The 17772-nt window shown below is 36.1% G+C and overlaps 4 protein-coding genes across 9 annotated transcripts in view; all 4 read right to left on the reverse strand.

Moving 5' to 3' along the window:
* LOC127963305 (bile acid receptor-like) overlaps positions 1-17772 on the reverse strand; it is a 244412-nt gene that overhangs the window by 20534 nt on the left and 206106 nt on the right. The gene's annotated exons all lie outside the window — the stretch shown is intronic.
* The window catches only part of LOC127963310 (lysosomal amino acid transporter 1 homolog), a 278938-nt gene that overhangs the window by 6718 nt on the left and 254448 nt on the right, over positions 1-17772 (reverse strand). The gene's annotated exons all lie outside the window — the stretch shown is intronic.
* On the reverse strand, positions 9043-10841 carry LOC127963316 (C-C motif chemokine 28-like). Its single transcript, XM_052563166.1, has 3 exons — positions 10740-10841; positions 9375-9495; positions 9043-9299 (listed from the first exon to the last, which is right to left on the reverse strand). The coding sequence occupies exons 1-3, from the start codon at positions 10807-10809 to the stop codon at positions 9206-9208; spliced, it is 285 nt and encodes a 94-aa protein (XP_052419126.1). The 5' UTR covers positions 10810-10841; the 3' UTR covers positions 9043-9205.
* LOC127963314 (vasotocin-neurophysin VT 1-like) lies at positions 11918-16320 on the reverse strand. The gene is made up of 3 exons (XM_052563164.1): positions 16093-16320; positions 12140-12341; positions 11918-12057 (listed from the first exon to the last, which is right to left on the reverse strand). The coding sequence occupies exons 1-3, from the start codon at positions 16207-16209 to the stop codon at positions 11918-11920; spliced, it is 459 nt and encodes a 152-aa protein (XP_052419124.1). The 5' UTR covers positions 16210-16320.

Below are 17772 nucleotides of genomic sequence, written 5' to 3' on the forward strand. Positions count from 1 at the left end.
TTTATTGCTTTAAAAACAGAGCATACAAAAATATATATATATAAAGTATATTGTAGTAAAGAAATGACTCTTAAAACATGCAGTCCATAAGTACTGAAACTGCTGGTAGATTCATGCATAAGACAGATGATGATGTTTATTCAGTCTTTGCTTGAATCCGTTTGGGTTTGTGATTCTTCTTGAGTTTCTTCAAGCGCTCCAAGACTCCGAGATCAGCACAGATTCGCTTCTTTCCGACGTATAATCTGTAGAGAAGTGAACACAGTTAAAGCAGGAGCACAGGACTGATCTCAGTTTGTGTTTGTGTGTTAAACACTCACATCACGGCATCGATGTCACAGACACCAGATCTGTGCTGGATCTTATGTTTGTAAGCCGAACGGATCTGGTCTTTACGGATGCCCTTTGAAACTTTCAGACAACAACTGGGAATGGCATCCACTGCAACAAAAGAAACATCTGCCATTGAATGAAAGTTAAATATCCTCCTAACAAAAGCACACACTTCCTCAGGAAAGAAGGGCGGACACAGACAAGTCTTGTTTTATAGAGAGGGCATGTATGATGTTCGTATAAAGCAGAGAGATGCATGTCACGACAGTGTCTCTACTGGCCGCAGTGACTCACCATCTATTTAAGCTGCTAAAGGTATGTGTGTCTCTGGCGATCAAACAAATGACTGTACTGACAGGAGCTTACAGATGTGAAGTGAGTGTGTGCATCTGAGCGACTGCAGTTTTATCTAATTGGAGGTTATATGTATTGGTCCCCAAATTTTTTTCTTCAGTTCAACTCGCTCTCAGAGTTTAATAACTTTGAGAACATGAAATAGTGAAATATAATGTGCAAATATGAAATCTATTAACAGCAATAGTATAGCTCACTCCAAAAATCATATACATGGTACAGTCTACAGAACAAAAGAAGAATAAAATAAGAGTATATAAACCCAAAGAAACCAAAACAATGGGACGTGACATCTCCGTTCCGTCTTTCAGGGAATGAGGGTTACCATACACTGTAAAAAATAAGTGTAATTTTAACTGTAAAATTTTGTAAAAACGCTACGGAAAAAAACTGATAATAGGTTAACAGTAAGTTCCCGTACTATATACAGGGAAAAACTGTAAAAGATCTAACAAAGCATTTAATGTAAATTTCCAGTAAAATTCTGTTAATTATACAGCTTTTAGAAGTAAAAAAAAGAACAAATCAATGTATAATTTACAGTCTAAAACTGTAAACTGATATTCCCAGAATTCCCTGCGTGACACTCCACGTTTGAAAGTATTTTGTTTAAATAATCATGTTTTTAAATAGTTCTTGTTATCAGTTATGTACATTTGAGCTTTATGTTACATCTTCTGTTGCTTAATGAAAGTTTTTTGCATTATTTAAGTATCACGTGTGTTACCATGATGGTGTTTTGTGTTTCCATAAATGTGCACCTTCTATATGTTAATATATACTTCTGCTTGTGGTGAAGCTACTTGTGATGAGCTTTGATACTTCATGTGGCTTTCTCTTATACAGTACCATCTTTATTATTATGGTGGTTGTCAGTATTTTCAAGGTACAAAACAGATTTAATTTTGTGTGTTGTTGAATTTACTGGTTTATATTCACATTTTCTTGTTTGTAAATTACAGCTTTATATTGTAAAATTAACAGTTTTTGACGTAAATGTGTTTACTGTTTTCTGTATTTTTACAAAATTATTCTGGCAACCACAGCTGCCAAAAAGTTTTTGTAAAAACAACAAAAAATTTTTTACAGTGTACATAAGACGTTCCCTTTTAGTCGGTCACTCTCAAATTGGGATTTCAACCGACGGACCATAAGCGTGTCCCGTAGACAGTGCTCTTGCCGAAGTGATGGCGTCTGCTACCTCTTAGAACCTCCGCTTCCTGTCCAGGGTCCAGATATGAAGTTTCCAGAGGAAACGGGGTGCCGTAGGGCACGAGGAGCACAAGTTAGATCCAATTCAGGCATTGCCAACGTCCCGGATGGTGGTAGTGCAGCCGAATTTTCCTAAAAACAGCTCTCCCTCCAATGCAGTGATCGACATCCTGAACAATGTTGTGCTCGGCTCTAAAGTGAAAATCTGGTATGGATTGCACCTGCTGCCTTCTTATACTTATAAGTAGATTGGTCTATCAAAACGATATCTCAATTCATCGGTCACCACGTGATGTCGAGAGTGACTGGCTGAAAGCGAAACTGAAAGTACCAGGCATTAATTGTGCTCACCTACATCTCATTCGGCTACGTTACAACTACGTCACAAATCCTAATGTATTTTAATTAAACTATTATTTATAATGTAGAAGCTTTGTACTTTCGTATTTAGACAAATATGGAAAAAATTAGCAAAAATGTGCTTGGCATACAAAGAGAACCAGTTATACAACGGACTACTTAAAACAACCTTTTATATTTTTGGTTGACTGTATTGTATTTTGATCATGAACAAACAGTGATGTTACGTTCTTGGCATTAGTGATTTTGTAAAATAAAGCAAGGATGTGTGTTTAATTAAAACTGTAATTTAAGTCAGATATTTTTCGCATATTTAAACCGATATGATTTAATTAAATTTTTATGATTTTTTTTATTTATTTTTAATGCATTTTAGATGTGTCCTGATTAAATTAATGCAGAAACTTGGCAACGATGTTCTCTTATAATTGTGGAATCAGGCTTTAGTGACGTCATGGAATGTTCCAAGAAAACTTCAGTGTCGGTCACATCGCCTTTTAATTGCTGTTTTGCATCCGACAATTATTAATTTACAAATTAAGCACTGGTCACAAGCTTTAATCCAAATGTGCTCATTGCATTAATGTAATCAACACTAAACTGATCCGAATAACAATACTTGTGTTTTTAGAGCTATTGCAGAACAGAATCTGTGTTGTGTGAAGCATTGTAAAAATACATGCTACTGGCTTTAAGTAAAAGCAGCAAATGCATAACCCAAAATTGCAAAACCTAAACATTTAATAAAAGTCAGTATTACATTTTGCAGATTGCACCAATAACATAAAGTGCTAAATGTGATTGAGATTTAGCAGATTCTGACCTTCAGTGCTGGTGAGGATGATGAAGGTGATGCAGACGAGCAGCAGCACAGACGTTGCTTTGAGCTCCATGGTTGAACAGCATTGAGTGTGAATGAACAGAGGAAAGCTCATTTAAATGCCGTTCCGCCCCCATCGCCCGGCCTGCCCGGACTCATCACCAATTACACCAAAGAAAACAATTTTATGAATTGGTTATGAAATCTCTTCTATAGCAGAAATGTTCCCTGCAGCGCCTCATCCAGGTGAATGTCAGGAGTGTTTCTCAGGAGTGTGTTGATTTGTGCTGTTCTTCTCTGTCAGATGCGTCTCTGGGTGTGTTCAGTAATTGCACTGGATGTTCAAGCTTGTCTGTTTTACTTTCTCGATATTGTTACAGTGACCTCACAAGAAATCCCACATATTAGAATATTAAAATCATATTCAGGTCAAAAAATGGGTGCAGAAGAGCGAGTCATCTAAAGGGATCAGTTAACTTATATTTTATATGGTTTAAATGAGTTTCTAATTGAACATTTTGCAATTGTGTGTTTTTATTTCTGGCATGAAAAAAAAGTTTTTTTCTCTCACAATTCTGACTTTTTTTCTTGCAACTCTTAATTTTTTGCAAAGTCTTAATTTATATATGTATATATTAAACAATGACTTTTGAAAAATGTTACGTATTAATATTTAAAACATTTATTGGTGAAATGTATGTCCAGTTTTTGAGTGAAGATTGTTTCCACACCAGTTTTTCTATTATTGTATATAATTTGAAAATAAAATATTATATATGTATATTTTTATCATAAGCACCATTATTATCATCTTCATCATCATCATCATCATCATTATTTTCGTTATTGTTATAGGTGTTTGCAACGGACCAAAATAATATCTTGTCAAGATGAAACAGGTGGCACGTGTTTGGCTTTAATTCTTTCACGTGCTTCTGTCACTTTCCTTTTCTTTTATATGCAACTCCTTCCACTGGTTTTCTGACATATGTGGTGAATGTTTTTGGTTTCCGGGGTATACAGTGAGAGAAAAAGCAGTGGTTCTCAAAGTGTAGGGCGCAGGCAATCAGCAGAATAAGATAAAGAACTCAATTAACAGCCAAAGGATGTAGCTTAGAATGATATATGGATTGGTTTGTTAAATAGAAGAGAAAAGCTATAAATTAAGTTGCACAGACCCAGGCAGATGCTGGTCATTCACAAACTAAATGCAGAAAATATGATGAGGCTATCTATCTCTGTGAAACAGCTCTACTGTACACTAGACAGCAGATATTTTTATAGGTTTGAAGGGGGCGTGAACAAAAAAGTTTGAGAACCACTGGATTAAAGCATAAAGCTAAATACCGTGTATACTTAAGTCATCTTTAATAAAAGGATTTCAAACCTGATCTGCAGGATCTGTCAGGCTCAGAAATACAGTTGGAGGATCTACAGGAGCCACCAGAAAGGCCACAGGCTTCTTTATATGTTAGTTGGGTAATTACTCTAATAAACCTCTGCATTATCATCACACAAAGGCAGAAACGGATCACGCGGCTTCTGGGAAAGTAAACTCAAACCAAAGCCCTTGCAATAACAAATGTGCAAAACAGATTGACTTTCATGTCTGTTTACTACATGCAGTATTTACACAGCACTGAGTGACATATGTGTGAATGAATGATTGGATCAGAAGGGTCTTTGTCTCCGAGTGGCTAGATTGAGCGAACACAGCAGCAGAATTTCTCCAGAAACACCCTTCAGAGCCTCGCTGTCTTCATCATCTCAGTTCAGTTTAAATAGTGTCTGTGCAATCATCTGATCTGGATACAGACTGGATCTGGTGGCTACGGTGACCTCGGAGTAAGAGAGAAATATTAGCGTAGATGCCATTCTTCTAATAATGCAGCAAGTACATAGGGTGTTATGGGAAGTGTTTCCGGTTCCGGTTTACCTAATTAATGCAGCCTAAAAATCCTTTAACGGATTTGCATATTAAAAGCATATTAGTATGTTATGTGTAAGCCAGGTTAAAGAGATGGGTCTTTAATCTAGATTTAAACTGCAAGAGTGTGTCTGCCTCCCGAACAATGTTAGGTAGGTTATTCCAGAGTTTAGGCGCCAAATAGGAATTTAATATATTAATATATTTAATATATTGATATTCTAGGTATTATCAAATTGCGAGTTTTGAGAACGTAGCGGATGTAGAGGATTATAATGCAAAAGGAGCTCATTCAAATACTGAGGTGCTAAACCATTCAGGGCTTTATAATTAATAAGCAATATTTTTAAATCTATACGATGTTTGATAGGGAGCCAGTGCAGTGTGGACAGGACCGGGCTAATATGGTCATACTTCCTGGTTCTAGTAAGAACTCTTGCTGCTGCATTTTGGACTAGCTGTAGTTTGTTTACTAAGCGTGCAGAACAACCACCCAAAAAAGCAGAGATTTTAGGTCCTATAATTAACACCTTTGTTTTTTTTTTCAGAATTTAGCAAGAAATTACTCGTCATCCAGTTGAATATGCTTTCTGTTCAAATTGGTATGTGTAATGATAAAAACTCCATAACTACGGGAAGAAGGAGGCGGGAACCGGCGGACAATCCAAATGAAACTTTAATAATTCAAAATAAACACAAAACAGCGCATCAGCCCCTCGCAGACGACTCGACGTCCTTCACTGTCGTCGCTCCAGTTTTATATCCTTCCATCTCCTCCGTGGGACTCGAGACCGCTGGGTCGAGCAGGTGTCGCTCATCTCCAATCACTCCTCCGGCCTCGTTCCCACGGCCCTCGGCCCCGCCCCACTCGTCACAGTATGTTTCGCTGGGCCACGAAGAAATATAGAGCTGAGTATCATCAGCATAACAGTGAAAGTTAACACTGTGTTTCCTGATGATATCTCCCAAGGGTAACATGTAAAGCGTGAAGAGTAGTGGCCCTAGTACTGAGCCTTGAGGTACTCCATACTGCACTTGTGATCGATCTTCATTCACTGCTACGAACTGATGGTGGTCATATAAGTATGATTTAAACCATGCTAATGCACTTCCATTAAAGCTGCAGTAGGTAACTTTTGTAAAAATATATTTTTTACATATTTGTTAAACCTGCCATTATGTCCTGAAAGTAGAATATGAGACAGATAATCTGTGAAAAAATCAAGCTCCTCTGGCTCCTCCCAGTGTCCTATTGCCATTTGCAGAAATTCATCTGCTCCCGGTAAAAAACAACCAAAAAAAAACAACGGTCCGTAACTTTGTTTGTGTTCAAAATGTAGAAAAATTTATATAATAAGTGAGTACACCATGAATCCATTTTCCAAACCGTGTTTTTAGCTTGTCCTGAATCACTAGGGTGCACCTATAATAAGTTTTTATATTCTGACTATTTTAGATTGCTTCGGGGGTACCGCGGAGGAGTAACCCAGTACCATTGTGATTCTTCATAGACATAAACAGAGAGAAGTAGTTCTGGCTACGATGTTCTTCCGCAAGGAGCAAGCAGTTCTGTTCATTAACCGCTAGAGCGTCAAAAGTTACCTACCGCAGCTTTAATGCCAACAAAGTGTTCAAGTCTATGCAAAAGAATGTTGTGGTCAATTGTGTAAAACGCAGCACTAAGATCCAATAAAACTAATAGAGAGATACACCCACGATCAGATGATAAGAGCAGATCATTTGTAACTCTAAGGAGAGCAGTCTCAGTACTATGATACGGTCTTAATCCTGACTGGAAATCCTCACATATACAATTTTTCTCTAAGAAGGAATATAATTGTGAGGATTCCACCTTTTCTAGTATCTTGGACAGAAAAGGGAGATTCGAGATTGGTCTATAATTAACTAGTTCTTTGGGGTCAAGTTGTGTTTTTTTGATGAGAGGATTAATAACAGCCAGTTTTAAGGTTTTTGGTACATATCCTAATGACAATGAGGAATTAATGATAGTCAGAAGAGGATCTATGACTTCTGGAAGCACCTCTTTTAGGAGCTTAGATGGTATAGGGTCTAACATACATGTTGTTGGTTTAGATGATTTAACAAGTTTATACAATTCTTCCTCTCCTATAGTAGAGAATGAGTGGAACTGTTCCTCAGGGGGTCTATAGTGCACTGTCTGTTGTGATACTGTAGCTGTCGGCTGAATGGTTGCAATTTTATCTCTAATAGTATCGATTTTAGAAGTAAAGTAGTTAATAGAGTCATTACTGTTGTGATATTGGGAAATATCATCACATGTTGATACTTTATTTTTTTGTTAATTTAGCCACTATATTGAATAAATACCTGGGGTTATGTTTGTTTTCTTTTAAACAAGACTAAAAGTAATCAGATCTAGCAGTTTTTATGCTTTTCTGTAGGATAGGTTACTTTCCCGCCAAGCAATACGAAATACCTCTAGTTTTGTTTTCCTTCAGCTGCGCTCCATTTTTCTGGCTGCTCTCTTTAGGGTGCGAGTATGCTCATTATACCATGGTGTCAAACTGTTTTCCTTAACCTTCCTTCCCTTATGAAAATTAACCATGGTTTTACTACAAATTAAACCAAAAAACCATGGTTACTATAGTTAAACCATGGTAACCACAAATTAACCATGGTTTTGCTATTTTAACCATAGTTTAACCACGGTATATGTAGTAAATCTGTGGTTTGACAAATGGGAGTCAATACGCCAAAAAACCATGGGTTACTACAGTTTTACTATAATAAAACCATGGTTATTTTTCGTAAGGGTTAAGCGTAAAGGAGCAACTGTATTTAAAATGCTAGAAAAGAGAGAGTCCATTGTTTCTGTTACATCATCAAGTTACATCATCAAGATTTTGGATATGCTAAGGAATTTGGATAAATCAGGAAGATAACTTAAAAAGCAGTCTTTTGTGGTAGAAGTGATGGTTCTTCCATACTTGTAACAAGTAGTAGAATTTACAATTTTGGCTATATGAAGTTTGCTCAAAACGAAATAATGATCTGAGATATCATCACTTTTCTGCATAATTTCAACACCATCAACATCAATTCCATGTGACAGTATTTAATCTAGAGTATGATTTCAACAATGAGTAGGTCCTGAAACATGTTGTCTAACACCAATTGAGTTCAGAATGTCTATAAATGCTGATCCCGGTGCATCTTTTTCATTATCGACATGGATATTAAAATCACCAACTATTAAAACTTTATCTGCAGCCAGAACTAACTCGGATGTAAAATCACCAAACTCTTTAATAAAGTCTGTATGGTGCCCTGGTGGCCTGTATACAGTAGCCAGTACAAACATAAAAGGGGATTTATCATTAACATTTGTTTCTCTGGATAATGTCATGAATATAAATTGAAGGAACACCTCCCCCTTTACCTTTTGGATGTGGTTCGTGTTTATAACAGTAATCTTGGGGGGTGAACTCATTTAAAATAATGTAATAATGATCAGGTTTTAGTCAGGTTTCTGTCAAACAGAGCACATGTAGATTATGTTTATAGAGGAGATGTAGTTTGTGTGTAATGTCACATGATGGGATGGTTTGTCACAGCAGACGTCTGTTGCCATGGTGAATCGTATTATCCGAGCTCCATTGATCATGGCTTTTCATAGTTGTGGTGCTCGTGCTATACTCAGAGTCAACCTACTCAGAGTTGACTGAACTTACACAATTCAACTGTTCTGAACCCGAAAACTCAGGGTTATCAATCTCAGAGTAAGTCAACAGAGTTCAAGCTTTAACTTGGAGTTGGTTGAACTCCTTACTAAAACAGGCCCCAGGTGTCTCACTCTAAATCTCTGCCCAAAATAGACCAGTGTGTAAAAATAAGACTTGAATAATATATTATCAGAAAAGTGTTTAGAATATAAACATATAATGCTCTAATCAAAATTAAAACAAAACATTTATTTTAAAGCATTTGCTAACTCACATTAGTTATTTTATTTGTTTGGGTTCATGTGAAAAATCAACCAATGTAGAGTCAAAACTCGAAAAATACATTTTATTGCATTAAAAAGCAGAGCATACAAAGATTATATACAATACATTTTAGAGATAAAAAAGGACTTTTAAAACATGCAATCTATAAGTACTGAAACTGCCGGTATTCATGCATTATAAGACAGATGATGATGTTTATTCAGTCTTTGCTTAAATCCGTTTGGGTTTGTGACTCCTCTTGGGTATCCCCATGTGAATCAAGACTCTGGGATCAGCACAGATTCGCTTCTTTCCGACGTATAATCTGTAGAGAAGTGAACACAGTTAAAGCAGGAGCACAGGACTGATCTGTGTTTGTGTTTGTGTGTTAAACACTCACATCACGGCATCGATGTCACAGACACCAGATCTGTGCTGGATCTCATGTTTGTAAGCCAAACGGATCTGGTCTTTACGGATGCGCTTTGAAACTTTCAGACAACAACTGGGAACGGCATCCACTGAAACAAAAGAAACATCTGCCGTTGAATGAAAGTTAAATATTCTCCTTAAAAAAAGAAAGCACACACTTCCTGTAGGATGATTTGAGTTCAGTAAAGAAGGGCGGACACAGACAAGTCTTGTTTTATAGAGAGGGCATGTCTGATGTTCCCTTAAAGCAGAGAGATGCATGTCACGACAGTGTCTCTACTGGCCGCAGTGACTCACCATCTATTCAAGCTGCTAAAGGTATGTGTGTCTCTGACGATCAAACAAATGACTGTACTGACAGGAGCTTACAGATGCCGCATGGGTTCCAATCCCAGGGAATGCACATGCTTTACTTTATGCTAATCTGGCATTTCTGGACAAAAATTGCTTGTACTAAACCTCTCATCATGCTTTTTTAAAAACGATTGAGCTGAGTTCATGCACCTCAGTTTTTGAGGTAAAAAGGTATTGTTTGTGGATGACTTCGGCTCAAAAAATCCTCTCTGAGTCAGAATGACTGGAATGCAAGCTTGTTTCTGCCATGAAATAAAAAGAGATTTTTTAAAAAAAAATCTAAATTCTGACTTTTTTCATAGTTTTGATGGGAAAAGTTGTAACTGAGTCAAAAAGTTGCAATTTCCTATTACCTTTATTTTTTATACAATATAAATTATTTATAATATAAGTTATGATATATAAACTCATTAGAATGTAATATAGAATTGCAAGATCAAAAAGTGTATATATTGTAGTTACAGTGAATGAGTTTGCAATTGTTTTTTATTTATTCTAAAAAAAGATAATGAAAAGTTAGCCTAACCTTATTTCCCAGTTCCAATTTATTTATTTGTTTATTTATTTATTTTACATATATACATATAAACCTAAAGAAACCAAAACAAAACGAAACTGAAAGTACCAGGCATTAATTGTGCTCGCCTACCTCTCATTTGACACAAATCGTAATGCATTTTATTTAAACTATTATTTATAATGTAGAGGCTTTGTACTTTCGTATATAGACAAATATCTTCTTCACATGAGCAAAAATGTGCTTGGCATACAATACTTGTGTTTTTAGAGCTATTGCAGAACAGAATCTGTGTTGTGTGAAGCATTATAAAGATAAATGCTAATGGATTTAAGTAAAAGCAGCAAATGCATAACCCAAAATTGCAAAACCTAATCATTTAATAAAAGTCAGTATTACATTTTGCAGATTGCACCAATAACATAAAGTGGTAAACATGATTGAGATTTAGCAGATTCTGACCTTCAGTGCTGGTGAGGATGATGAAGGTGATGCAGACGAGCAGCAGCACAGACGTTGCTTTGAGCTCCATGGTTGAACAGCATTGAGTGTGAATGAACAGAGGAAAGCTCATTTAAATGCCGTTCCGCCCCCATCGCCCGGCCTGCCCGGACTCATCACCAATTACACCAAAGAAAACAATTTCTGAAATCGGTTGTGAAATCTTTTTGCTGCAGGTTATGCGTGACTCTGTCATTAGGAGTGTTCTTCAGGAGAGTGTTGATTTGTGCTGTTCTTCTCTGTCAGATGCGTGTCTCTGGGTGTGTTCAGTAATTGCACTGGATGTTCAAGCTTGTCTGTTTTACTTTCTTTCTTGATATTGTTACAGGAGTTTCACCCGTAACCTCACAAGAAATCCCACTTATTAGAATATTAAAATCATATTCAGGTCAAAAAATGGGTGCAGAGGAGCGAGTCATCTAAAGGGATCAATTAACTGATATATTATATATGGTTTAATTGAGTTTCTGAGTTTAAATCTTGCAATTGTGTTTTTTTTCTGCCATGAAAAAAAAATATTCACTTTCTATCTCACAATTTTGACATTAGTTTTTTTTTTTTTACTTGCAACTCTGAGAAAAATGACATAATTTTGTTATATAGAAATATATGACAGAGACTATTGAAAAATGTTAGCAATTAATAATGAAAACAATTATTTTTTAAATTTACGTGCAGTTTTTGAGTGAGGTTTGTAGGTTAATATATTATTATATATAATTTGAAAATATCTGAAAATAAAAAAATCCTTTTCTTTTTGTACGTAACTCCTTCCTCTGGTTTTCTGACACCTGTCTTAAATCATCTGAAGGGTTTTACAGTGATTAAAGCATAAAGCTAAATACACTGTATACTCAGTTCTTCTTTAATAAAAGGGTTTCGAACCTGATCTGCAGGATCTGTCAGGCTCAGAAATACAGTTGGAGGAATTAGGAGCTGGTTTGGAGATTATATGTTAGTTGTGTAAATACTCTCAGAAATCTCTGCATTATCTTCACACGAGGACAGAAACAGGTCAATAAACTCAAACCAAAACCGTTGAAATAAGAAACAAGCAAAACAGATTGACTTTCATGTCAGTTTACTACATACAGTATTTACACAGCACTGAGTGACACATGTCTGGATGAATGATTGGATCAGAAGGGTCTTTGTCTCCGAGTGGCTAGATTAATCAAACGCAGCAGCATTTCTCCAGAAACACCCTTCAGAGCCTCTCTGTCTTCAGTCAGATGAGATCCCACGTCTTCAGAGCAATCTGGATCCAGAACACAGCTCTCTGGAAAACAGAAGACATGCACTAGAGCGTTAGAGGAGATGTAGTTTGTGTGTAAAGTCACATGATGGGATGTTTTGCTCACCAGAGTCGCAGCAGACTCCAGGAGCCGCGCATCGGCCCCGGGCCCCGCAGGACACCCCCTCGGTCTCACAGGGACCCGGCTGCAGATTCTCCTCCATGCAGCTCAGCGTCTCCGGAGACCCGAGCAGACAACCCAGACCGGCCCCGCAGCAGATACTGGGGCCCAGACAGCGGCCCTGATTCCCCGGACCACACGCCGGACACTACACATACACATATACAGTACATAAACATATACATATACATATACATATACATATACAGTACATATACATATACATATACATATACATATACAGTACATATACAGTACATATACATATACATATACATATACAGTACATATACGTATACATATACATATACATATACATATACAGTACATATACGTATACATATATACATACACATATACATATACTTATACAGTACATATACAGTACATATACATATACTTATACAGTACATATACATATACATATACATATACAGTACATATACGTATACATATATACATATACATATACGTATACTTATACAGTACATATACAGTCCATACACATATACAGTACATATACGTATACATACGTATATTAATATATACATATAGTACATATACATACAGCTGACAAATATAATGAAGAGCAACAACTCCATAAATGCAGTTATGCCCAAAAAATCAAAATGTTGGTGCAGAAATTCCCCGTATGTATATATGCCTCATAATTATATCATGAAGCAGTGAGAGGAGTATTACACGAGTACTGTTTGTTATGAATATCACTGCAGTCCGTGACTTTTTTGTGTTAACAATTTCTATCATAAGCGAGTACACCATGTATCAATTTTCCAAACTCTGTTTTTTGCTTGTCCTGAATCACTACTGTACACCTTTAATAAGTGTAAATATTCGGACTATTTAGACTGGATTCGGAGGAGCACAATACCTGTGTGATTCGCCATTGACTTAAACATAGAGAAGTAGTTCCGGCTACAATGTTCCTCCGCGAGACTCACGCAGTTCTGTTCATTAACCGCTAGAGCGCCAAAAGTTACGGATTGCAGCTTTAAACATGATTTTAAACTACATTTCAGTTAATAAAAGTTGATGTTGTGTTATATTTTAATCACAATATTATTATTATGTTGTTTTTTGTTTTGCATAGTTAACTTTAAAGCCACAGCAGAACGTTTGTGTATCTCTGAGCAAGTGGTGTTTAGTTTCTGAATTAATCAAAATAATTTTGAACGAATCGAGTGAATCAATGATTCAAAGCCGTTCATAAAGAGAGCCGTTTACTTCATTCCTGAATGAATCAGTCGTTTGAACGAATCGAATAAAGACATTTTCCGCCATCTCCTGGCAGATTTAGTTTCTTATTTAAAGTATCATTAACAATGATAATAATACTATTAATAATAAAAACATTAAAGGGATATTTCGATAAAGAGTTTCTAATGAGTAATGAGTTTCAATGCATGAACAAAGGAGATGTTTCTCAAATGATCTTCTTTTATGTTCCATATTTTATGTTTGGCTGTTATCAGGGATGTACTGGGACTGAAATTCAGCCCGGGACTTTACGACGGAGAGGCCTTTTACGCGAGTGCCCTTGGTGCACGAGCAGGATTTTTTGCAGTTATTTTCATTCTAATAGTGTTTTTATGGTATAAAGACAATCAGATTACGCTGAAGACCTTCAAGAAACTTTAGGATAACACCTGCCCCCTCAGGTTGTATAAGCAAGTCCACTGCACTGAACACAACCAGGTCAGCAAAACCTAATCTCAAACACATAAGTCACACAGTATACTGCGAACTACCAGCATGTCATGTGTACAGTCAGTCGGAGTGATAAAATAGTTACAAATACTCACACCCACTCATACTCAAAAACTACAATGCAGTCCCATACAATAGAGAGTGTGTGTGTGTGTGTGTGTACTCACTTTCAACTCTCCCTGCCTCAGCTTTCCCTGTGCTGGACCCTGTCTCTGCTTACTGATTGTACAGCTACATAACATATGCATGAGAAGAACATGAGTAATAAATATGACAAAGAATAATACATTTTCTAATTCAATCTGTGCTTCAGTCAGGTTATTATCTAGTATGTGGAACTATTGGCATTTTATCCTTTATGTAAATATGTAACATTGTGCTGTATTTTTCTATTTTTGTGTGCGTGTTCTTAATAAAGCTTTGATTGATATTCCTAATATGATTGCCTACCCAGCCCTGCACACTGCCCCTCTACCTGTCTGTTTCCTGCTCTTCTCCTCCTGCTGCTCCTTCTCCTCCTCTCTCCTGCTGCTGCTCCTATTCCTCTCTTCTCCTCCTCCTCCTCTCTCTTCCTGCTGCTGCTGCTCCTCCTCCTCCTCCTCGGGGTATAAGTCTTTGGGCTTTATTTAAGTCTTTGGGCTTTATTGTGTCATGCATCCCTGACTATTTATGTATTTTTAATGTATGACACAGAATACTGTATTCATATTTGTATATTTAAGTGGTCAAATAAAATTGGAAGCATTTCCAGCCAAATTAGAATAGGAAAAGATGTTTGTCATTTTGACACAAATAAATATTAATAAATTACATTTTGATATTTGAGAGTCTCTAGGTTTTGACATAAATGAAGATATAAATCATGTAATTTAAACAAATGTATCACCAGAGGCTTTTTTTTTTTTTTTTTACCAGAGTCTTATCATATAATGTCACCTAGCAGCAGCGCTGCGTCAGACACGTTTCTGGTGTGCAAAGACCAGGCAAAGACATGGAAAACGCTACGCAAACACCACACAGCTTACACTCAAAAGAAACGCCTCGCTCACGCACAGTCAGCCAGCCAGCGTGTCGCCGCCGCTCGCCGGCCTAATCGTGCACCTGTCCTATCCATGCTGCTGGGTCCTTCCTCATCTGCACCTCCTGCCACAGCACCCTTTTCAGTGCGGAATAATTTGTTAATATAATAATGCCGTTAATTTGGCACATTTAGCTGCCTCTTGTGCCAACATTTTTTTCTTTTTCATTCTTATTTGTTCGGCCCCACCCATTTCTTTCTCTTCTTTCCTTCGTTTCGCCATTTTTACCGTCTGTCTCTGTTGCATTCACACAAACTCAAACCTAACCAAGTAAACTCCTTTGATCGGCGCCTTTGAGCCAATCGGATGTCAGGAAATACGAGGATCAGTCCAAGTTGGGAGGGGCCGCTCGTATCCCCCCTTAAGATTGGAAGTATTGGTTTGGCCCAGTCTGAAACACACACACAGACAGACACTGCTGCGTTCCGCTTCAGCTGAGCGGCCGGCCACAGGCCGGTACGGTAGCGTATCATATAAAATAAATAATAATAATAAAAAATAATAATAAAAAATTTGACCACCGGCCGATTCGGCCTGAAATGGACCGGCCGTTCGGGATTGTTCCCGGTATTCCCGATTGCCAATCCGTCCCTGGCTGTTATTGAATACATTTTTCATTATTTTTTTATTATTTTTTAAATGTCACACAATTTTTTATTAATTTTATTTAAAATTGTATTATTTTAATGCATTAAGTTAAACTAAATATATCTTAGAAATGTTTCCCTGTGCAAGTAGCTGAAATTAAAATAAAAATAATTTATTCTATTTTCAGAAAAAGTTAAATTTTATTCCAAGTAACAAAACATAAATTTTATGGTTTTAGTTTTAGTAAATATACAGTAAATACAAGAGTGAAACATGAAACAGATGCTGTAATACATTAAATATTAATGAATATTTTGCTGTGAATAGTGCATGCTATAATTTTGAATATGTGAATATGAATGTTTCAGCTCATTTAAAGAAAACATTTCGCTGCAGGAAGTCTAACAGATGAACTTGAGATAAAAGACATTCTGAAGTGTGTCAAACGTCTTGTAAAGCCTCAGTGAATGTGGTCAGTGTTGGTGCTGAAGGTCTGGTCTGTACCTGTCTGACGGGCTCTGGAGGGGATCTCTTGCCTCCTCGAGGGCAGTTCTGGATGTAGCAGGCGGATGAGAGCGCCAGCAGACAGAGGACACAGGTGGGCAGCAGAGAGTCGGACATCTCGACACACACTGATGCTCGGATGCTCTCGGACGCTTATATAGAGCTGCAGCATCAGCACCAGAAGAGCTCCTCCTCATCACCGCTGCTCCACTCTCATTACTAACAACACTTTCAGTTAGTTTACACTCTCATATCTGCCATTTGCTCTTTTGAATTATTATAGTTTTTGTTAAATATGTCTATATGTGTCCCTGGAGCACAAAAAGCAGTCTTAAGTTTGACTTTGTAGCGATAGTCAACAATTCATTGTATGAATCAAAATTATACATTTCTCTTTTATGCCAAATATCATTAGGATATTAAGTAAAGATCATGTTCCATGAAGATATTTAGTAAATCTCCTACTGTAAATATATCAAAACTTTACTTTTGATTAGTAATATGCATTACTAAGAACTTCATCTGAACAACTTTAAAGATGATTTTCTAAATTTTTAGATGTTTTTGCTCCCTCAGATTCCAGATTTCCAAATATTGTCCTCCTAACAAACCAGACATCAATGGAGAGATGATTTATTCAGACATTTGACTTTTCTTTCTTTTTGTTGGTATCTTGGGTAATGAAAACACTTTTGAAATGGTTTAATGTTTTACACACGTTCTGTATTTTAGAAAAAATATCAGCTTACTTTTTATTTTATTTTGTATTTTTTTATTAATTTTTTTTATTATTTTTTTTATTTCACTTAACATTCATTTATAGTAATAATTTGTATGTGTTTTTTATGTTTTTATGAAAGGTTTAGTAATTTTGTTGTGTGTGTGTTCTATTTATTTTTTTCATTAGTTTTCACTTCAAAAAACTCTACATTTAATAAATTTTATTTCAGTTTATTTACTTTAGTACATAAAGATAACCTTTATGAAAAGAAAAGAAAAAAAGTGTATATCAAAATATAAAAAACATAGAACGGCATAAAATTATTATTATTATTATTTTTTTGCTTTCATGTTATTTAGTATAATTTTTAGTATCTATTTATTTCAATATGTCTATATAGTTTAAGTTCATTTAGGCATGTTAAGCTTTATTTGGTTTTATTTCAGTTAATTTTATTTTCCAATAAGAACTTATTTAATGGTATTAATTTTACTTTCAGTTACTCTAATAAACTCTGTTCAGAACATCATATTTCCACTTGAAAAATTATGAAGAGTGACGTTTAATGAAAATTCGGCTGAACAACATCATTTGACAAACTGATCCTGACAAAATAATTTACACCTTCACCTTCAAGAACGTGTTTGAGCAACATCAGCCGTCTGATGCATGAATTCAGTCCTAAATGTGTATTATTACCTCAGAAACTAGAATTGAATAATTACTCTCAGTCTTTTGTTCCAACATGAGTTACACATCCATCATCTTCACAGGAGACAGTCCTTTGGGTAAAGGTCAAAGGTCACAGTGTGAACAGCTATTCATCAGAGGGTTAATATAATATTGCTGTTTTGCTGCTATGAAGACGTCATATTTAAATATATACTTCTTGCACTGATTGTAATAAGAAAATGTTAAATAAAAACACATTTATTAAGTGTAATAAATGTAAATTTTTT

The sequence above is a fragment of the Carassius gibelio genome, chromosome B8 (assembly GCF_023724105.1).
Source record: "Carassius gibelio isolate Cgi1373 ecotype wild population from Czech Republic chromosome B8, carGib1.2-hapl.c, whole genome shotgun sequence".
Taxonomy (NCBI): Eukaryota; Metazoa; Chordata; class Actinopteri; order Cypriniformes; family Cyprinidae; genus Carassius; species Carassius gibelio.

Bases quoted from the DNA above. Each gene is read 5' to 3' on its own strand.
- LOC127963316 (XM_052563166.1), bottom strand. From the start codon at position 10,809: ATGGAGCTCAAAGCAACGTCTGTGCTGCTGCTCGTCTGCATCACCTTC. The intron at 9,496-10,739 runs GTCAGAATCTGC...CTTTTGTTTCAG, and splicing joins CATCCTCACCAGCACTGAAG to TGGATGCCGTTCCCAGTTGT. The intron at 9,300-9,374 runs GTGAGTGTTTAA...ACTTCTCTACAG, and splicing joins TGTGACATCGATGCCGTGAT to ATTATACGTCGGAAAGAAGC.
- LOC127963314 (XM_052563164.1), bottom strand. From the start codon at position 16,209: ATGTCCGACTCTCTGCTGCCCACCTGTGTCCTCTGTCTGCTGGCGCTC. The intron at 12,342-16,092 runs GTACAGACCAGA...GTGTATGTGTAG, and splicing joins CTCCAGAGCCCGTCAGACAG to TGTCCGGCGTGTGGTCCGGG. The intron at 12,058-12,139 runs GTGAGCAAAACA...TCTGTTTTCCAG, and splicing joins TGGAGTCTGCTGCGACTCTG to AGAGCTGTGTTCTGGATCCA.